The sequence below is a fragment of the Rissa tridactyla genome, chromosome 5 (assembly GCF_028500815.1).
Source record: "Rissa tridactyla isolate bRisTri1 chromosome 5, bRisTri1.patW.cur.20221130, whole genome shotgun sequence".
NCBI classification, from domain to species: domain Eukaryota; kingdom Metazoa; phylum Chordata; class Aves; order Charadriiformes; family Laridae; genus Rissa; species Rissa tridactyla.
This window is the reverse complement of record NC_071470.1, coordinates 29,570,666-29,592,962: the sequence shown is the minus strand read 5'-3', so window position 1 is coordinate 29,592,962 and position 22,297 is coordinate 29,570,666. Positions and strand designations below refer to the sequence as shown.

The 22,297-nt window shown below is 42.1% G+C and overlaps 2 protein-coding genes across 6 annotated transcripts in view; both read left to right on the top strand.

Annotated features, from left to right (window-relative positions):
* ABLIM2 (actin binding LIM protein family member 2) overlaps nucleotides 1-3,173 on the top strand; it is a 145,318-nt gene extending 142,145 nt beyond the window's left edge. For all 3 annotated transcript variants that reach the window (XM_054202677.1, XM_054202675.1, XM_054202676.1), the window contains one exon: nucleotides 1,409-3,173. In XM_054202677.1, the coding sequence (XP_054058652.1) occupies nucleotides 1,409-1,522 (114 nt within the window). In that variant the 3' untranslated portion in view covers nucleotides 1,523-3,173. The remainder of the gene's footprint in view (nucleotides 1-1,408) is intronic.
* Nucleotides 3,174-14,866: 11,693 nt separating this feature from the next.
* AFAP1 (actin filament associated protein 1) overlaps nucleotides 14,867-22,297 on the top strand; it is a 119,294-nt gene continuing 111,863 nt past the window's right edge. For all 3 annotated transcript variants that reach the window (XM_054202863.1, XM_054202866.1, XM_054202867.1), the window contains exon 1: nucleotides 14,867-15,015. The gene's annotated coding sequence lies outside the window, so the exon portion shown is untranslated. The remainder of the gene's footprint in view (nucleotides 15,016-22,297) is intronic.

Here is a 22,297-nt window from a genome sequence, read left to right as displayed (position 1 = left end):
CCCCCCTTCCCCTGGGGAGTGCTGTGCTCCCCTCTACCTTCAGCATCTTGCACTCAGCATTATTCACATTCATGAGGACTGCATCTCCTCTGAAACTACCCTCCTGGCTGGCTTGCTGGCATGCATCTTGAGAGTGAGTGATGTGGACTAAATGGCCGTTTTGAGCCTCTTCCAAGTGATGAGGACATTGAACTCAGGTTTCCCACCTCCTGGGAAGTCCTGCAACCAGGAGGCGGTGAGACAAAAGGAAAAGGCCAATATCCCTCCCTTGAAATAATGTGGTTGTCTAATGTGTGATGAGCCTGATTCTGCTGTGTGAGAGATGTCCAAGCGTTTCCTCCACTTAGCAGCTTTGGGAAGCTCATTTCTGGGTGCAGGCGCCGAGGTGCTTGGGACAGGTCTGCTGGGGTGTCCAGGAAGGAGACCTGCACCTTGGAAACTTCAAGTAAAAAGCTCAGTTGGGGAGGAGAGAGTTAGATTGTAGGGCTGGTCCCAGGTTTCAAGGAAATCTTTGTGGAGTCCATGTTTAAAAATTGCAATTTGTAATTCTCATTGCATGGAATGTGTCCTTTTTAGACGGTGTGTGCTTAACACATCAGAAGTAGAGAACTATAACTGATACTACTGACATGCTTGAACAAGAGTTAGTCCACAATTATTAGAAGAATTTTATATGATATTCCTTTCTAATTCACACATTTATCTTTTTTGCCTTTTCTGTATGTGTATTAATAATTGTTAGGTAATTGTTATCTTACCTCCTTCCAATTCTTTATGTTGGTATTCTCCCCTTTTTCTCTCTCCCTTTTCTTTTTTTTTAATACTGAATCATGAAAGCATCAAATAGAAGCATAGTTCTTGGCATTTAAAAACAAAATCGTTATCCAGCTTGGGCTTCTGATACGAGTTTATCCCCATGGATAAGCACATTTTGGATTTAAGAATTTAGCAGTGTGCTCTCTCCTTTGTTACAAGGCTGCTATTAGTGGACCAGTGTGGCATCCACCACTCTCATTAAAGATCAAGGCAAAACAAATCAAACTCTGAAATTACATTGTTATCAATCTCTTTAAAGTCCTGGAATAGCTTAAATTTGTCTCGGCATGCTCTGTCATCAAGCACCATGTATAAACACATCATTTTTCCAAGGACCACAGCTTCTGCTCAGTTGGAACTCTATTGAAAAGTGGTTTGGTTTTTTTTAAAGTTCCTACTGCCATCAATAATGTTATTTCCCATCTACTCTGAGCTCATTTGGTTTTGATACGGTCTTTTCCAGAAGCAGTTTGGGAATTTAAATGCAAATCCTCATGCATTATTTTGTGGTGTGTTTTAAAACTTAGGAAGGGCAGAAATATTCATGTGCACAGAAGAGCTTAATGATACCTTTTGTATTTTCATTTTCAAGAGGCATTTGTCCCCTGAAGAGTTCCAGGAAGTCTTCAAAATGAGCATTGAGGAATTTGATCGTCTGGCACTTTGGAAGCGGAATGACCTGAAGAAAAAGGCCCTGCTTTTCTAGCCCCTCCCGGATGAAATATGTGCTTAATCAAAACAAAAATAGTCTTGCCAGAACTATCACATGCACTTGCTGTTGAACCATTGTCCAGCTTCATTGTGTTAGTATGTGTCGGGGAAACAGGACAGATTAGATGGCAACGCGTTGGAATACAGAGAATTTGCTAATCTTGCATGACCAGATGGTTTTGTCAGTAACTCCTGGTCCTACCCAGTTTACAACGTGCAAAAAAATCTAGCTTTAAATTTATTGTTGCTTGCAGTTATTGCTTGATGCAAACGGAAATTATGAAAGGAAGAGAAAAAGTGTAGCTGTGACAAAGGAAATGCATCCAACATTTTGTTCCATTAAGTTTTACAACACAATTTTTACAAAATCAAGTAAGTAATGAATATAAAATTCTCCAACGGGGGATCACATGATATTAAGAATATGGTAAAAGCCAAAGAAAAGCATGTCCGCAAGCAAATATTGCAATTGTTTATGTGGGGTACTTTTTAAGAATGAAAGCAAAAATATGGAAGCACCTTAATTCTACTTCTTATACTTTAGACACAGCCTACTCTCTAAAAGGTCATATTTGTCTAGAAGGTAACTAGCTATCTTTAATTACAACACAAGAGTTTTTATTTTATTAAGAATATATTGTGACATAGAACAGTTATAATGACTAAAATGTATACAGACCTACTTAAAAATTTAGTCCCATTTGTCAGGAAAACTGAAGCCTTATACAAAACTGGTTTAAGAGTGTATTGTGCCAGTTAACTGTGTTTTCCTACTAGTTTGGGGTGTTTGGAGAACTTTTTTTTTACATTTCATGCTGATAAAAATACCATGTAATCTTAATTATATGTAGATAGAGATATCTATCTATAAAAGAATTATTTTCATTAATATATATGTCCCGAGTAAAGACATTCTTACTTTCTCCACTTTCTGGCTTTACACAGTAAGCCACGAGAACTAGGATGGCAACTGGTAGGTGTGGAAATGGAACAGTTCAGCATAAAATGTAACAAAAAAAGCTTGGTGTGCTCTATCAATACTACATCCAATTATAATCAAGTATATAAGACCCTCATGCATTACTATTTGCATGTTTCTGTACAAATCAATTTAAAAAAAACACAAACCCTATGTGATACTGGTGTAGTACCTTGAAACTATCTTAAATAACAAGCAAAGCTAACAAAATCTAAGCGTTTGATATGAGCGTTAGACCTTAATATCTCTTCCAGCTGAAAGACTGTATTAAATTTAACAGTTTCATATGGTCAGAAGTATGGTTGCTGACAAGGAATGTTTTAAAGTGAGTTGCTAGTTTTGTGTGATACTAAAAGAGCATTACAAAAAGTACGTTTTTCAGCCATGTGTCAGTATTCTGCATTTTTACTGCCTTGAATGTTTGTACTCACTTCCTACTTCACTATGTCTTTTTGCATTTCCTTAAAGTAACTGGTTAATATATGCACTACAACACACTGTTTCAACTGACCCAGCATTGGCAAAACCATAGCATTGAACATGCCTTCTTCCAACTAATTTTCGAAATCCATGCTGTCGGAAATAAATATTTTCTCATGACCTAAATGTTTTGTCTGATGATACAAATGTTTAAAAAATTCATTAAAACAGAGACATAAGTGAATGATTTTGCTAACGAGTGTATAATTTTTAGATTGGAGTGCTGCGCTAGATGGAGTCTTTCCATCGTATTAGTGTAAATAATACATAGTTTGTATTAGTTTTGCTCAATGAGTAGAGCACATTTGTGTAAGGTACACTTACACAATAAGTGTACCTCTGAATGTCCAGTTACAGTAAAGTTGGTCATGATGTCAGCCATCCATCTAGCAACTGGCACATCTGACCAAGCAAAAAGTGCTTAACTGGTGATGTTCAGTGTACAGAACCATTAGCCAGTTGTAAGTGAGAGCTCCTGATCACCTGTTGTCTGCATCCATAATGCTCTTCAACCTCAGAATAGCTTGCTGTGTTTTGCCTAGGTGTGAACACTGGCAGCACACTGAAAAAGGCCAGTCTAAAATGTCATCAGCAAGCTCCATTGGTACTACGAAAATCTAAATCCAGGAGAGCAATTGGTTGGAGAATAACGATGATGAAGTTTGACATTGGTGAAGACCACTCTTTTCATCTACACCTTCCTGGGACATCACATTGATTACAGGCTTCTTCTCTGTGAGTGAAAAAAAAAAATTGCAGTTGACCAAAGAAATCCGTATACCAGTGCAGATCAGGTTCAATGTGGATACTCATAAATAGTTTGAAAATCGCTTCACCACAGCAGCTATTGTACCAGTGTAGGATTCAACCTATGCTGCAAGGAAAATGTACATTACTAAGCAACATGTGATCAACAGCTCCATGCTGCTGTACTGTGTTATGCGGATATATGGAATCATAGAATCTTCATGGTTGGAAAGGACCTGTGAGATCATCGAGTCCAACCATACACACACACATATAGGTGATGACAAGTGAGGACAATGAGGCACGTGAGCTCTGACCTATTTATGACGTGTTGAGCCAGCTAGTCTCTTATAACATCACCAGCCTTAGAAGTGTCTCCTGAAGATTCTTGTCCTGCCTTACCTAAATCAGATACAACTCTTGTTTTACATAGCCCCATGTAGATGTTTTAGCTCATGAGCATCAGTTCTTGTCACAATGCACAACTGTACCTAGGAGTGGTACCCCATCATCTATCTATATTTGCCTACGAGTCAGTTTGTCATTCTGTGCTCCCTTTTATGGTAAGTGAAGAGAAAAAAAGCACTTCAGTCACATCCTAATGTTCAAAAATAGTTGTATGAATTGCCTCTATCATATTTCTGTCCACTGAATATGGTAAGAAGGCTAATCCAACTGCAGAAGTACGCATTGCAAGCCAGCTAATCTTAGATGAAATTAATTTTATGCCTACAGTCTGTAAGTGAAAATAATAAGCCAAATTTTAACCAATTGATGGAATACCAGTCTTCCAACCATTGGCAGTTTCTAGAGCATGTTACCAAATCACTTTCAAGCCATCAGGATGGTACTTTGAATTGCACAGATCTCAAAAAATGCCTTAACACAGTAATTCTTTGTGTTCATTATACTATTCACCAAACAGGCATGTATTCGATGCCAAACACGCAAAAATGTTTTAGAAGACAGTCAGTTTATCAACTTACGTTCCTACTACCAGCCAAAACCAAAAAGGAATTTTGGCTTCCATACACAAAACCTTTGCGGACGTTAGATGAACAAGTACTCTTGTGTGTCCTCCTTATTTCATTTTCCTGAAAGTTTGAAATGGTCTGTAGATGTCTGTTCTGTGCAAAGGTGGCATAACTCAATAAGCTGTTCTGTTTTTCAGATGATACATGTCAGCGTATCACTCTATATTTAAAGCATCTACTGTCATATGGTGTAGGGACCTATTTAGTTATGCGTTTTAGCCTAACTAAATTCTCATTTACAATATGATAATTGTGCGCTGGATTTGGCACCAGCCAAATACACCAGTGTAAAAGAGCCATAAAGTGAGTACTGTTGTAATTCACTTCACTGCTAAGTCTTCTGTACATCACCTAAACTCCGTAAACAAGAACATGGCATACCAGAGAATACAACACTTCTGTTTCTAAAATATATCATATTTTCCCCATTTAAAAGCTGCAAATTGGAATTTTAGTCATGTAGTCTTCTTTCAGGAACTTAAGAGCATCTTACTAAATGTGAATAGACTAACATGTGCATAATCAATGTTCTGGTTTATTTCTAGCGTTCCATATGCTAATCTTAAATAGCATTATGAAATGGAAAATGCATTTCAGAGTAATTAGATAAATCGTTGCCAGAATATTCCAGAATCGTTGCCAGAATAGTGTGGCCCACCATTGGCAGTAACAAACTGAGAGTCTCAATAAATCATCAGCTGTTTTTTAGATAAGGCTCTTTCAAGTTATTAAGATACTGCTCCAAAGTCCTGTTTTCCAGGAAATGCTGTCTTTCACCATTTTGGTAAGTATGGATATGACTATGCAGCTCAAAAGGATCAATATAGATCTTGGAGGAACCTATTTTGATATGTATACAAGAAGCAAGGGAATTCTGTCAGAGATTTCATTTTCACACTTGGATCTGAAGTGTACGTCTCAGCTGTTCATGACAACCCCGATGTATGACCTAATTCTCACCTCATGTATTTTCAAAAAGGCATGTCTCAAACACAGCATTGAACGAGCCAAGATATTTCATCAGCGTAGTCTTTGAGACAAAGGAACACGTGGATTTTTGTGGTTGATGAGGAATATCTGACCAACAGTTCCAGATAGGAAACCAGGCGTGCCAGATTACCATTATAGCTGTCTGAGAAGGCTGGACATTTTTGTCTGACCTTCTGCTATTTCTTTTCCTTGTGGTTCAGGGGAGAACTCTGAAAACTGGAATTGCAGAAACAAGGAAATACATAGTTGTCAGAAGCTACCTGGAATGTAATAACCCTCTGAGACAAGATTAGTTTTGCGTGAACAAAAAAGATACAGTTCAGACCAAGAGAGATGCCTGGTCTTGCATTCCTTATTTTGATGAGGAACCATCTATTTAACGTTTCCTAAGTATGACCAAGCCAGACCATTAATTTTATTAGCCTTTTCACAGACCTGCAGGAAAATGCTGTTCTGCTATTTGCAGATTAGCTAGGTGAGACCCCAAGCACTGACATCTGTGTGGCACATCAGTTCCAAGGGGTCCTTATATTCTCCTGTCCCTCTGACTCGTGTGTGAGGAAAAGGGTTATGTTCTTCTAAGCTTCCTAAGATCTAGACTGGCCCTTGACCTATGTGATTACTTGATAGCTCACAGGTGGGTCTACCATTTTTCAGATCTTGAATATCTGAAAAAAAGACAAATGTTTTTTGTATCACAATGACAGACTGCAACCCTCTTGAACGTCTAAAATTCTACTGGAGGCTTGCATTTCTTCTTCATATCCAGGCCACTTCGGAGGTATGGCCGAATCTTCACAGGCTCACGGGAGGTGCTGGCTCAGGCTTTTGGAGTCTTTGTATTCCTTCTCACTCTATTCTGTGAAAAGCTGTGTTGGAAAAGGTGGTACTCAGTAAAAATGAAACATTTGAAACTCTCAATAGTTTACTTCTCGGGTAATGAAGCACACGCAGCAAATTGAATTTTGTTGGGGTTTTGCAGCTGGTTATTATTCCCTCCTCACAACCACCATCTCTGTGAGTTACAGTTTCTAAGTGCTCTTACTCTCACGATTTAGCATGTTTTCTTTCTACCACTCAGTTTTTGACTGACATCTTGACTACTATGCACGCAGGTATTTGTCAGGAGGTAGGTTCCATGGGGTTTTTTTTTAGGTGGTTGAACAAATCTATGCAGCATTCAAGCAGTTGGGACCAGCTGGTAGTCCTTCTGTGCCAGACTGCCCAACAGCAGCAGCTCCGGAGTGATTGGTCAAAAAAATGGACAAAAGCAACGTGTCCCACATATCTAAATTTTAGGGAAGAGGCTCACTGTCTCAGCTATGATATATTTACCATTTGTTAGGAGTCTGGATATCCTTGATTTCTTTTTCTGAATCTTGTTACATTTGTGTCCTGAATGATTTGCAGTTCACCTGTTTTCTCCACTTGCTATGATGCACTCCCATATTACGTCCTCTAACTCTTTTCTCCACTAAAAACTGCAACGTTTTCAATTTCTTTTGAGATTCAAACCTTTCTTTGCCCTTGATAATTCTTCTGCAAGCTCCTCTCAGCCCAGTCTACCTTGTATGCAGGAGGTGGTCTGACAGAATAAAGGCACTACAGTACTTGCTTTATATTCACCGCATTATGTCAAACATTATAACATCTTTTTTTTTACAGGGGAATAAGAAAGGTAAGAATGATTTTGACTCTTTTAATACAAATATACATTATCCTGAAGCCCTGGTAGAGCTAATCTCACTATTGCAAGCTGCTGGGTGTTTTTTTCCCTGAGTGGACATGCTCCTGAACTCTGACATAGGAGTAATTTTACTTTTTTACACTATTATCTATGCGTTCTTCTATTAACCGATAATTAAATAGGTAAGATGATTGATATAGCAAATTAAACAATTGAAGTTGCTAATGGTTGTCTGAATTTTCCAAGTTGTCTGGCCTGGAATAATTCAGTTGTGGAACCAGGTTAATACCCTTCATGCCACTTGACAATTTTGCCTGTCAAACTTTAAAAAAAATATAAATCTCTGTGAAGTTAGGGATCTGGAATACAGACACTTTGGGGTCATCAGTTTTTGCCAATTTTATACTAGATGTTTTTCATCTCTCAGCTAGTTTTTGATAGATGGTAGTGCCTGCAGGACTTTGTGAGTCACTGTATAAGCATCCAGTTGTTCAAATTGCATTTTTTTTCCCTTAATCCTTTTTTTTCAGTGTAATAACTGGGTATTTTGATAGCGCAATAAAAATAACATAGTAATCAAAGGCTACTGAAATAATTTATTCCACTTTAAATGTCACAGAAGAGAATATAAATACCTGATAGAAGTTGAAATATATCTCTTTTTTTGAGTAGATGCTAAAATTAAAGTGTTCTACAGAAGAATGAACTCCTGTTGTCAGTGGGAGAACTCTGTTGCTGTAGGTTATTATGAAGTGCTGAATTTCAAGGCAGACACTTTCCTCCAGGGTCTATAAATGTTTTTTAAAGTATTCTATAAAAATATAAATATCAGTTAATGTGCTTTCACATTTACTTTGCCTTTGTACCTCTGGAAGAGGCTCACATATCAATTAGCATATTTCAGGCCTCACGAGATGACTAGAATTAGTATTTCTATATTAATAGCAGTTTGGCAACTGATTGGCAACTATTATTCTGAAATTAAAAGTATTCGTGAAAATTTGCTTGAACCTCATCTTGCTTACTAAAAAATGGTGAAACGTCTCCTGTAAGAAATTCAGTAAGAAATAAAGAGGCCTAATACTTGCAAAACAAACCTTGTAAATATACTTACTCTACATCATCAGACCTTTATTTCCAAACACTGTACAGAAGGCAAACGTTAAAGTAGCACATGCCCAACCATAAATAAGGTCTTTTTCTTTCAAAATCCTTCCAGTTCATTGGTTTAAATGGAAATACTGGAAAGGGGGCTTGGAGCAGAAAAAGTATGGCTTTGTTACTTGTGAAAGTATCATTGAGAGCAAAGCTGGCCAAGCTCACTTGAAGGAATAAGAAAATTACTCATGTAAAAAAGTGACATTGTATCCCAGTGAGTCAAGTCAAGAGTAAATAAGGTGTAAATAAGGAGTAACTTGAAGTAGCTTTTCCAGTGCTTACATAAGTGTGTTTCTGTAGGAACAAGTGCGAAGTAACGCACAAGTAAAACAACACAGTGGGTTTATCCGAATAGTTGAGATTTTCAGCAGAATTACACAGGCGTTATTTTAACCGATGATAAGTTTAAGAAATGGCTGTTGCCTGATCTTGATGATAAAGGAGAAGGAAGGTATAGAGTTTCATACGTTGTTGAACAATGCGGGGGGAAAAAGAGGCAGGGAAGGGCTGAGATTCCATTTTTGGCCTAATCTTGCTTGAATTCAAAGGAAGCGCAGGTAAGGAGGTGAGATTTACTGGAAATCTTCGCCCGGTGGGTTCAACCTTAATATATAAATAAAAGTAACAAGAGTAGGATTTTTTTTTTTTAAGGACCCAAAGGTAGAACTACTTTTCAGTAATGCTGGGGTTTTAATATGCAGCTAATAAAAGGATGTTAGCATAGCATTTTGAAAATGTCAGGCGCTAAATGCTAAGCCCACTGAAATCACTGGCAATCTTACCTGCACAAGACCCCAAAGGTCAGGTTATATAGAAATTCTTCTAAAACTGAAATCAGAAGGAGGGATTGTTTGTTTATCTTTACCTCAAGCAGAAGACTACGAATGGGAAGTATAAACCATTTTCAGCTACACATTAAGATTCTACGAAGCATGTATTATCCTTTTTTAGGTATTCCCTCCATCACCCTGATTCAAAATCAATTAGCAGTGGAATGAAGAGCCTAATTTAAGATCTTTTACATCTCTGTGAAGAGAAGATAGTTGCAAATAGTTTTATTACACAGGAGAATACCTATCTCTAGAGAGTTAGGAGAGGCCCATGCATGATACAAAAGCTGCATAATCCCTCTTCTTGAAGTTTCTATAATGCACACTTTTTCAGATTTGCTTTCTGCAGAAAGGTGAATGGCATTTCTATGAAAGTAAGTTTTACCCGTGTAAGAAGTCCTTTTGGGACACGTATATACTCAGCACTGTGAGATTCCTGAAACAAATTTTTAAAGTATATGTAAAATATAATTATTTTTTTCTCCCACTGAACTGGGAAAGTATGTGTGACCCAAGAAAAAACAGCTCGTTGAAGAGATACTTCAAAAAGATACTTTTTTTAAAAAAATCAGGAAGATGTCAAGTATTAGAGTATTAATAACAATAGATTCTGCAGTAATAGGATCACAGTATATGATAAGAAAGGAAAAAAACCAACCCTTCATCAAGAGCTTTCTGCTGTGGGTAAAAGACATTTATTCCTAGTTTGTAAATGCCCCAAGCGTCTGAGACAGCTGTAGAAACACTGATGTTTTCCTTACAGAAAAAGCAGTTTCAAAGTAACAGAAGATTTTTGTTCTAAAAAGCTGTAACTTGCCTTCTGTTTTTGAAATCCTGCCATCATTATGTTTTACTGAAGAGAGTGGCAATTACTGTAATGTCACTCCATCTATTGACAGCCCAGATTGCGCTGTATTTTTGCCTGCTTTTCACAGTTCCCAGAGACCATCCGTTCCCCCCATGCCGACACAACGGGAGGGCAGGAGGTCGGACACGGCATGGAGGCAGCCGAAGCAAGGCTTGTTCCAGGGAGCCCTCCTCTCCCCTGCCCAACACACCAGTGTCTTCTGCATGGGGCGGTGTCAGGTCTCTCCATGAAGTCAACATTTTGACAACTGTAGGTTTTTCATGTCTGATCAAACAACAAAATCCCTCAAACCGCCCCCCCCCCCCCCAAAAGAACCCAGAGGCAGATTGTGCTGACAGCCTTTTTGGTACCAAATGGCAAGACCATAACAGCTCTTTCTTACAGCTATGATTTCACTTTAAGATACTGACACACCCCCACCCCCACCCCATATTCTTGTAGAAACATCTTGAAAGGTCTTACTGAAAAGTATTGAGCAGACTTTTAGGGGATGCCAATTATCACATCATCCAATAGCTTTTCTTATACTTGTTTTCTCACTAGGATGTTGCCGTGGTTTTGGGGCCTCTTAAAACTAGCAACTTGTCTGCTTGTGGACTCACTCCAAGGCAGATTTGAAGTGGAATCTAGTGTATCTTCAAAAACTGACCCATACTTTTAAATGCTTAAAGTACTGTTTTCCTGCCTTTTTGCAGTATTTAAGGGAGCCAAATCCAAATTGCTTGGAGTTCCTTACAAGACATAAATCACAACAAATGGTTGGAGATTTTTTTTCTCATGGCTGTGTTTCTCAGATTTCATCCAATGTTGATTTTCCAAGGGAAAAAAAATTCTTAAAACGTGCATAATAACTCTTCTAAGCACATCCTAAAGATAATAAATATGTCCTGTCGTTGTCATGACTTTTCTCCTTCAACACACTGGAGATTATCTGATGGTCAGAGTCCCAATCTTGTAAACAACTATATTTGGATACTGCTGGCACTACTCGATTATTTTCTTTTTTTTGTTCTGATTATTTTCTTTTTTTTGTGATAACCAGTACTAAGAAGATTACAGGAAGATAAGGGCATCCCTATGTCTCAGCTTCAAGTCATGCCTGAAGTTGTGAAGACTATTTCTACAGTAGTTACTCTTGACAGAGTGGGAATTTATTGTGAAATATTGAGAACAAAGACAATATTTGGAACATTGCATGGGTGTTTGGTCTTAAAGCTAGAAGGCGCTTTTTCCAACATGGAGGATGTGTTTTTTGAATTGGGAGATTTATACAAAATTGCCTTCTACTACTTTGTGTTAGAAGATGATTAGTTTAAGAAGTTTATTGGGTGCAAAGTATGACATACAGTTACTGTGAACCACAGATTTCCTTTTAATGGCGTGACTTCAGTTTCCATGCAAGAAACTCCTTGATAATTAATTGATTTATTTTGATCGTACTGTGTTTGAGGTGAGTTATATGCTGTTCCTTTTAATTCTATAAAATAGTATTTTTATTTAAATAGTGTCATTAAGACTTATGGGAAAGAAATCCACTGAATCACTGAGGTCTGTTTTGCAGCTGAAGTAGCTTACAGGGTGCATATGGCCAAACTCAGAACTGGGGGTGGGGAAAATGCCATTTTAAAACGCAGCGTCATGGAAACTAAGAATTTGACAAGAAAAGAGTTCTCTTGAACCCCTCAGCTTTAGAGACTTTGTCTTCCAGAGGAACTGTTTGTGTTGTCTGATGTTTGTCTCTGTGATAGATAGATGAAGTCCAGTCAGGCCAAGTGCAAGGTCCTGCACCTGGACCATGGCAATACCAGGCACAAATACACATCAGGCGGAGAATGGCTTGAGAGCAGCCCTGAGGAGAAGGACTTGGGGGTGCTGGTGGATGAGAAGCTCAACATGAGCTGGCAACGTGCACTTGCAGCCCAGAAAGCCAACCACATCCTGGGTCGCATCAAAAGAAGTATGGCCAGCAGGTTGAGGGAGGTGATTCTGCCCCTCTACTCGGCTCTGGTGAGACCCCACCTGGAGTACTGTGTCCAGCTCTGGAGACCTCAGCACAAGAAGGACATGGACCTGTTGGAACGGGTCCAGCGGAGGGCCATGAAGATGATCAGAGGGTTGGAGCACCTTTGCTATGAGGACAGGCTGAGGGACTTGGGGTTGTTCAGCCTGAAGAAGAGAAAGCTCTGGGGAGACCTTACAGCGGCCTTCCAGTACCTAAAGGGGGCCTATAGGAGAGATGGGGAGGGACTCTTTATGGGGGAGTGCAGCAATAGGACAAGGGGGAATGGTTTTAAACTGAAAAAGAGGAGATTCAGATTAGATATTAGGAAGAAATTCTTTACTCTGGGAGTGGTGAGACACTGGAACAGGTTGCCCAGAGAAGTTGTGGATGCCCCATCCCTGGAAGTGTTCAAGGCCAGGCTGGATGGGGCTTTGAGCAGCCTGGTCTAGTGGGAGGTGTCCCTGCCCATGGCAGCGGGGTTGGAACTAGATGATCTTGAGGGTCCCTTCTAATCTGAACCATTCTGTGATTGTATGGCCCATGCTTTAGTCCCTATGGAGTTACCACCAGAAGACAAGAAGTCCCTGCCAATCTGTCCAACAGCCGAAGGACAAACCCCTTATTATCCCACTTTCTTATCTGGCATAGGGCATAAAGTGCTTATTTTCTTGTGCCTGCCTTGTGATGACTATTTCTCATCTTCGTTTCTTTGCTGATCAGCTTGCTAATATCTTCAGGACATTTCTGTGGAAGAAATACCCTGCAGTGTTGCTAGAACCAAGCACCCTGCTAACAGACTGCAGAAGGGCCACACAATGTGTGGGCAGGCAGAGGCAATACACTGATGTGTTATTTAATATAATGTGGGCATTAAAATTTATCAAACTGGAGGCAGTAACGCCACCAAATCCTTGAAGTGCTCAGAGCAAGCATAGAAATCAGTGGTGCTATGCACAGATTACACTGCATGCACCAGAGCAGCCAGGAGCTGTGCTTTTACAGCAGATTCTTGGATTGTTCTCTCTAGTGATTGTGTTTTTCAGGTCATGATACAAATCAAGTAGCTCTAAAACAGCAATAGCTGAAAGCAATTGAACCATGGAGGAGCTACGGTTTAATTTTTCAAGGCTGACTAAGCCCTTTAATATTGCCAGAAAAATCACTACTTCTAATTACTCCAAACCCCACTCCTGCCAGCTCCCAACAAGCGGAATGAAAAAAGGCAGGTAGGAGCAGGCCACTGCTGTCAGAAGAGCTCATCCAGTAGGCAAGTCCTTCCCTGCCCATACCCACAGGCATACAAGAAAGAGAACATCTGAAAATGAGATTTTAGGCTAAATAATTTGTCCTGACAAGGCTGGGCTGTGAATTCAGCACTCCTGGTTTATGCTACAGAGATCTCGTGCATATCCTAGCTGGCCATGCAGTGTAAATGCTGAATAAATAGAAATTTCCCTTGCTGAATCTGTTACTTTGGGTATCACCCTATTGGAATGACAGAGAGTGATGAAACAGGACAGAAGACCACATTAAACCTGGCCAGATCAAACCAAACTTTATTCACCAAAAAATAAAGACGCTTAATGAGTTGTATGCTCTAAGATCCACGACAACATAAGCTATGAGCTTGTACAGAATGATGAATTTGTATGTAGAATGCCCCATATACTCCTCACAAGAGAACACTTGTGCATCCAACAGTTACAGTTGAAGTAAAAGAAAAGATGCGGTAACACCCAGCTGGACTACAGATGAAGAGATAGCGTTGCCTTAACCGATGTTCTTCCACTGTGACCCCAGTTTTCCAATTTCTCTGTGGGTAGAGAAGAAAACAAATACGTGAACCTGTGAAAGTTGGAACACGTTTACCCACCTTGTCCATGTGCACGTTTGCACTGGTTCAGCCTGCAATTTTGCTGAAAACTGAAGCCTGCTTTAAGCTCTCAGAAGGCATTTTTAATCAGTATAAACTTTAATCAACATAAACTGTCCCACCTCGCGCTCAATTTAAATCTGGCTTGCATCGAGCTAAACTAAGGCAACGGAACCCAGCTTTATGTTGGGTCTGTGCATGATTTTACACCGTTTTAGCAAAAGGGCTTAAATTGTGATGAATGGCAATATGCTTGGTGAGCTCCAATTCCATGATTTGGGTCATTCCCCCACAGCCGAATGCCAGCGACAGCATCTCCTGGGGATAAATGGGAAGCTCCGGTTATGGTACCGCAGTATTTCAGCATTCACTCGGGGAAAAAGCCTCCATCCACCCAGGATGCTTTACTCAGGGGCGGGAAGCCCACGTTTGAACTGCCAGCATCTGCCTCGCAGGGTGTCACCCCGGCTCACCTGCCCCTGGGCAAGCTGCGCCTGCCCGGCGGCTGCCGCCCCCCGCGGGGGGGATGCTGCGGGGGCCGCACCGCTCCCCCCTCTCCCCCCGCGCCTTTGTTCCCCTGGCTCCGCCTGTCCCCTGTCCCCTCCCCGCGGGGCGGGGGCTACGCGGCGCGGGGGCGGTGGGACCGGGCGGGCCGGTGCCTCCTCCCCGCCCGCTCCCCGCCTCTCCCCGCCCCCGGCGCGGCGCGGTGCGGTGCGGTGCGGTGCGGTGCTGGCTGCGCTCCCCGGCTTGGAGCTGCGCTCCGCGGCCGGAGCTGCGCCCGCCCCCGCTGCTGCCCGCAGCCCGCTTTGCGCCGGCAGCCGCGGCAGGACGGCCGGAAAGGTAGGAGGGCTCCCGCCGCCCCCGCTCCCCCTCTGCCTCCGGGCAGCATCTCTCTCCTCAGCTCCGCGGGCAGGGAGGGCGGGGGGGGGGGGGAAGAAGGGAGGGGAAGGGCTGGATTCAGAAAAGGGCTTTTTCTGACGGGACCCCGCTGCTGCTCCGGGCAGCCCCGTGGTAGCAGTTCAAAGCTGGGGGCTTGCTGGGGAAAAAAAAAAAAAAGCCTAAAAAATTAAAAAAAAAAAAAGAAAGAAAGAAGGAAAAGTCTCTTTCGTTTTGCTGGCCGGGAGAAGCACATGGGAAAAGCTTGCGAGGGAGCCCGAGCATCAGGCGGCGGCAGCTCCGGCGGCTGCCGTCCCCTTCGGCTCCCCGCCGGGCCCCGGCATCGCCGCACGACGCGGCCCGCACCCGGGCTTTGAAAGAGCCGAAATCCGGCTGAGATGCCCGGGATGAAACCCTCTGTTTGCGATCCCGAAACTCGCATCCCTTCCCGGGTAAAGGCACCGGCCTGGCAGCCGCGGGAGCCCGGGCTGCTGCTTTGTACCGATGAGAGTTTCATTATTTTCTCCCTTTTAGGGTGGGGAGAGGTGGTCTCTCTCCAGGCTTCTGTCATTTGAACCCCTTTCATCATAGCGGCGAGATTGCATCATGTTACGGTGCTGGATTCAGTAAGGGCAAAGGCGAAAAGAACCATCCTTCCAGATCTGTCCCATTGGCTTCCCCGTCCGACCCCCTCCTTTTTATTTCCTGTTGAAGAGCGAGGTTAGCACGAAAAAGCAGCCTGCCATTGGTAGGCGGCCGTTCAGTTCGCAGCGACGTATTTTGATTTCTTCCACTGAGGGTTTTTTGTGGAAACTCAGTTTTAACTTTGTCGGTTCCGTGCGCGTTATGTGTCTTGGGTGGGGGAAATAGAGGAAACTCGCCAAACATTTAGCTGGTAGGAAAATAATAGGCGCCAAACGGGCCAGATAAACAGCCAAAAGCAGATGTTGCTTTATAAACTAAAGCTCTGGAGTTGGAGGAGGTGAATGGATTCAGGCAGGCATCCCTCGGAAACAGAGGCATTCACCTGCCCAGAAAGGCAGCGCAGATAAATGAATGCACCCTTCTGAAAGGCAAGACAAGACAGATGTCAGGAACAGAGAAGTGTTTAGCTAATCTCCCCTCTGGATCCTATACGATCAGTTTGATGCAAACACTTGGTGTGCCTGTGTCTGTTTTATTTATCATACCTTTTCAATGACTTTTCGGCTGAGATTTGACTAGAAAATAATACATCTCAGAGCCAGAGAGATCTAATTAAATACTGTACTGCAGTCTAGGGCTTCCTAAGCTGGCAGATTCTGCTGTTCTTTGTGCAGTTCTTTGTTTTGTTCCATGGGGAAAAAAAATGTCACAGCCCGGCTTGGTTCGGCTCTGGGAGGTATTTTCCGTAACTAGTACCTCGCCCTTGCAGGTGCTCTGTCGCTGTTTGCTCCCAGTGTTACATGGCCACTTTTTTCTTTTATAAAAATAGCACTATTATGAAGTTCTTTTTCTTCGCTTCTCCGGGAGGGGTCGGTGCAGGGGGAAAAGGGAACAGCTTGGCAGCCAGATGGATCCATCCATCAGCGCCCTCCTATATGGGCACTTGGTGCCCTTCAGTCATCCCTTATGCCTCCTGGTGGTTTCCATAGGAAGAGCCACACAATTACTGTCTCCTTTTGAACAATCGTTTTTCCTTTTGGGACTGGGGTGGAAGTGGAGCAAATCCTACATTAGAGCCAGAGGGAGAGCCGTCCTGTCTTTCTAGGTCTATAGGGCACCAGATGGGTTTAAGAATTTGAAATGGTTTCTGAAAGGAAGCATTTACAGTTTTCTTTGTGTCTGTGGGTACCCAGTGATCGCAGTGACAAGCCTGCGCACAGAACAATGAGCAGATATTCACTGCCTTTGGTGATATACAGCACCGTTTGGTGTTTCCCAGGAAATATGTCAGCAAAATTCAAAGTGTTATGTGGTGTTCTCCGGTCTCAGGTAGATTTTTAGATTTGGAAGATCTGTGGGGGTTGAATTTGCAGTGTTTCTTGATGCAGTGGCAACAAGGAGGGGTAAAAGGCAAAGACACTTCAATAGGTCAGCCATTCACAATATTTTAAAACCTTACAACCTTAGTGGAGAGGTTTTTCATTTTCATCTCCTGAAGCTCTCAAAATTGAAGGGATACTGTCAGAGACATTAAAAAATATGTATAAATATTGAAGTCTCAGTGGGGGCAGGCAGTATTTGGTACACATATGACTAACTGTGCTGTTCCTTTCAGTGGTGCGAAGACGACCTGCTGTAAGGTCAGATCAGGAATTGTCTTGCCCTGCTGCTCACTGCAGACTTCCTTGAGGCATTGCCCCAGGACAAAGAGCCAGCAGTTCAGGGCTGGTTTATGCAATCTGGGGTCGGCCAATTTAATTTCCGTCCATTTTCAAAAGTTTGCGTTTCTGATACATCAGTCAATGGGAGTATGGTATCTAGGAGAGCCCGCCTGGTTAACTGCATTGTCTGAAGCTGCGCTCTTTGTTTTGCAAGGAGCGGGCGAGGAGGAGGAGGAACGCACGTGCTTCATATTCCTTTGCAAGAGATCTCTTGCTGAAGCGGGAGGGTGGGATGCAGGGACTTACGCTTCCAAACTCCCGTACTGGTTAGTTCACTCTATGTCATTATGGTTTTAGTCACACTAAAGCCGACTGTGTCAACTCTAAAAAAAAAAAAATGATGCATCCCTTCCAGTTATGCAATTCAGCTTGTTTTAGATGGGAATGACACCTTGCTACTGGTATAACCCTGAATTTCCTCTGATTCATCGGTTTATTGACAAATACAGTGTTTCATCTGGCACAGGAACTGTCTGTCTGGGCTGGGCAGGTGAGTGTGATACACACTCAGTAGGTATTATTCCAGGTTAATATACTCTAATATAAAATGTTTGTAGGCTCCCAATTGAACTCGAATAGTCAAACCCAACAAAAAAAATAGAAAAATGGAAGTCAACCAAAGGACTACTGTGAACTCTGAACCGGGGCTGAAAAAGCTAAGGCTTCAATGTACACCTATACTACATCTATTAAGGTTATCTATTGAAATTTAGGAGTTAGCTTTTCTACTATGAAGCATCCTCAGCTGGCCTTAGAGCAAATTTAAGTTCTTGATACCATACCAGATGTCTTTCTGGGGAGTGTCTGAATAAAGCAATACCGAGAATAGTCTGTCAACGTTACGAGCAGGTAAGAAAACATGTAGCTGCAATTGCACAGGGGTGACCCTGAGTGCAATGTGCAGGTGTTTGGACTGTACCTACACATCTGCCTATATGTGAAGGTCTTGTCTTTGTATTGCTTATGCAACAGCACAGTAACATAGATTAAATAGCTCTTACTCTCTGCTTAAACTTAACTCTTGACTCTCCATGTCATGAAACACATGCTGATGCTAGTAGTGCTAATGAATAGTATTGTAGGAACATAATTCGGGTTTGTGGAAAGGGGGATGTCTCATAGCAGATAACAAATGAGCCTTTTGGGACATAAGCCCCATGCTCCAGAGATATGGCAAGAAATTAAATCCTGAATGGCAGAGAGATAAAGTTGTCTGCTGTCTATGACCCCTCTGCCCCCTGAACAGAAAGTTGGCCATGACGTATAGTGCGTAGTAAGGCTTGAGTGCTCAAGGTGCTGAGCACCCTTAACACGTAGCAATGTCCAGATGAGCTGGTGGTGGTCACCTCTATAGAGCAGCCCTGGGAGAATACGCTAGGCTGTGAAAAGGATGAATCAATATCTGTTGTGTATTTTACCAGTGCCCATCAAGAAATCTAGGAAAGAAGCTCCTAAGAGGACTTTTTTTATCGGTTTGATTTTGTAGATATATTGCTCTTTATATGTACTGGTATCTTAAAAGTTGATGGTGTCTGTTTGGCAGTAAAATAAGCAAAATTGCATAGGGCTGTCTTCTTTAAATCTCTTTCCTAAACTGAAAAAGAAATAAACATTTTAAGAAATCAGTGCATTATTCCTCTCATGGTGACATAGTGGTGGGATTTTTTGACTATATCTGGGGGATTTCTGCTGCAGCGTCTCTTGGCCATCATGTATTTTTGAGCTGAGTGAAAAAGGCTGTCTTTCTTTAGGAGAGATGTTAGTGCCAAAATCCTTATGAGTACAAAATGCTGAATAAAAATATTTCCATCCATTAATATTAAGTGCCAGAAAAGAGTACGCAAGTGGTTTTAAATTTAATCTGCAGTGTAGCTGATATCTCAAAGATAACAGCATTTTTACCCCCAAGAAATACAGCACTTTATGTATGTGAGGTAAGTGCTATGACTTGCACTAAATATATATTATTCATTAGGAGACTGTCATTATATCATGTTTGTGAATTCCCCAAAGTCTATTATCACTGTGCTCCTCACATCTAAACATATATGGAAAACAAGATTTTGGTGTCCTACTTGACTGACTGATGTTCTGGCTTGCTGAATTTATCCTGAACTGGTAGCCACTTTTAATGAGCATACTTGGTTGGTTCATTTAAAATGAAAGGACTTTGGGAAAGGAGCTTAATTCATGTATTCACAGTAGCAGAGATAGCACTCCCTCACAGAGAATATGTTGTGGTATGTTATCTCAGTTTTGCAGAGAGGCAAATAGTGAAAACTCTTTAATATGCCGCTTTCGTGCTAAACTACTATGCGCTGCCTTCAAATATATAAAGGCTCCATATTTGGCCAGTTGCTGTGGGTGGATTCTCTTTTGTCCATTAAAGTATGTTTAAGTATCTCTTTGAAACTTATCTGGTCTCTCATCGGTTACACATGCTTACAGCATTCCTGTTGTTCAAAACTGGAAGAGGAGATAAGGCAAGGTAAGGAGGGAATTTCCTTGTTATTAACAATTAGCAGATCCAGATATTATTTTGCTGTACCATTTCTTACCAGGAGCAGCTGCAAAGAGAGAATTACAGTGTGACCTTCACAGCGTTTCCTAGTGCAGTCATCAATCAGTTCTGGCAGGAGCTTTATCGCATCTATCAGTGTGGCTCATAAGCCACATGCTGTCTAGTCTGGGGGGAAAAACAAAACAAACAATGGGAGCTACTGTAGGTTTCGTTTAAAATAAAACAACGAGGAGTGAGCTTTTCCCACATGTGCCAGCTTTGTAGGCAGATTTCAATTTTTACCGTGTGCTGTTGGGCTGATTAATAAAATACGATGGTTGTAAAGCAGTGGAAGAGACTTCCACTACGTCTCAATGGCGTTGGGAAATCATTCACAAGCCGTTGCAGCTTCAGCCTGTCGCAGTCGATGCTCTCCAGTCTCATTCTAGTCCTCAGCATTATTTTTACTAAGGAGTTGATGCAGTTATATTAATTTAGGTGTTTTCTGAACACATAAATGTTAGGGAATAAAGAAGTGTTTTCAGACTTCTCCAATTTTTATATGAAATAACGTAGCTTTCTCAGATTAAGCGGTTTGCTGTTTTTTGTGGGAATGTGTGCCTTCGTAGCTATTTCAGGGCTCTTTCCGAGGCAATCAGCTGCAACATCCCACTTTTAAGCATGCAAAACATTATTAACATGCTGTAAGTGTTTCATTTGTTTGTTTTGTGTGTGTTTGTTTGGTTTTCCCTACTGACCTTGGTCTGGTTTGGAAAAAAAATGAAATTTAAATTTACTGAAATTTAAAATATTTTGTGTTCTTACTGTTACACCAAGTTCGCTGCTGTTTTCAAATTCCTTTGGCCTCCTTTTCTTGCCAGCTGCAGTAAGTACAACTTTCTTGCCTTCCTTTCCAGGGCTCAGTACAGTGACAGGTTGTCACTTCGTGCCTGGCTTCCTTGCAGGCAAGTCCAAGTCCTAGTCCTAGTCCAAGCTAACAGGTAGATGGGAGAGCAGGAAGCAACAGGGACAGGCAGAATTGCTAGTGTGTAATTCTCACTTCCTTCACGGGCATATCTTTGTATGTATATATGATATATACAGATAGAATCATAGAACGGTTCGGGTTGGAAGGGACCTTCAAGATCATCTAGTTCCACCCCCCCTGCCATGGGCAGGGACACCTCCCACTAGACCAGGCTGCTCAAAGCCCCATCCAGCCTGGCCTTGAACACTTCCAGGGATGGGGCATCCACAACTTCTCTGGGCATCCTGTTCCAGTGCCTCACCACCCTCACAGGAAAGAATTTCTTCCTAATGTCCAATCTAAATCTCCCCTCTTTCAGTTTGAAACCATTACCCGTCGTCCTATCACTACACTCCCTGATCAAGAGTCCCTCCCCATCTTTCCTGTAAGCCCCCTTTAGGTACCGGAAGGCTGTAGATATGTAAATATGATATATAGAGACAGTGTGTATATGTATAGGTGATATGTATTAGAGCTGCCTTTGCCACACAGGTTTTCTGAGAAAAATGACTAATTGCTAATAAATATAGATATTTACCGTTATAGTGTCAAGTAAAAGGTTAAGGCCCCGAGCTTCAAACTCTAATGTTGATGTCTGAAAGTGGGGTGTTATCTTTAATTTTTGTGGTTTTTAAACAGCCAGTTCTTGGTAAAAGCTACCTTGGTACTAGATTTGGGCAAGGAAGCTTGAAATGCCATAAGAAATATGCAATAGCAGGTGCAAGGAAAACGCTCATGAAATGTGGAATATGTTTAGCAAAATGGTTATCTAGTCTATCAGGAAAAAACCCATGTGAATTGGCTAGCTGGCTATGGAAAGAATGACTTCTGAGGTTTTCCTCTGTGCGGGCTGTGTCAGTTTGAGAGGTTTTATAGCCCCAGCTGCTGAGGTGGCACCGGGCAGTGCAGTGGCCGCAGCTCAGCCCCTGCCCCAGAGGCCAGCAAACCCCAGTGAAAAGGAGCCTGACCGAAATGATGCTGCGCGTTGTCTGTCTTCCAACGCTGGGGCTGTCCCTGAGGATTTTGGCAGCTGAGGGGAAGGGTTTGACAGACAGACATCCTTGGGTGGTTTCAGATGGTGCTCTCAGCCGCTGCGTGTCAGCGGTGCCCGTCCCCACTGCTGAGCCGGCATCAGCCCCTGGGTCTCAGCCCAGCATCTCTGCCCGGGCAGGAGACGGGGCCAGGAGAAGCTGAAACTCTGGACCACGAGCTTCCGCAGCCAGGCACCACAGCTGCCCAACCACTTGGTAGAGGGGTTTTAAGAGGCCAAAGCCGTAAGTGGTCCCATCCCAGCAGGGGGATGAGGAGGAGATGGGAAGCTGCCCGCAGGAATTCATTGTTTGGGGGCTCCTG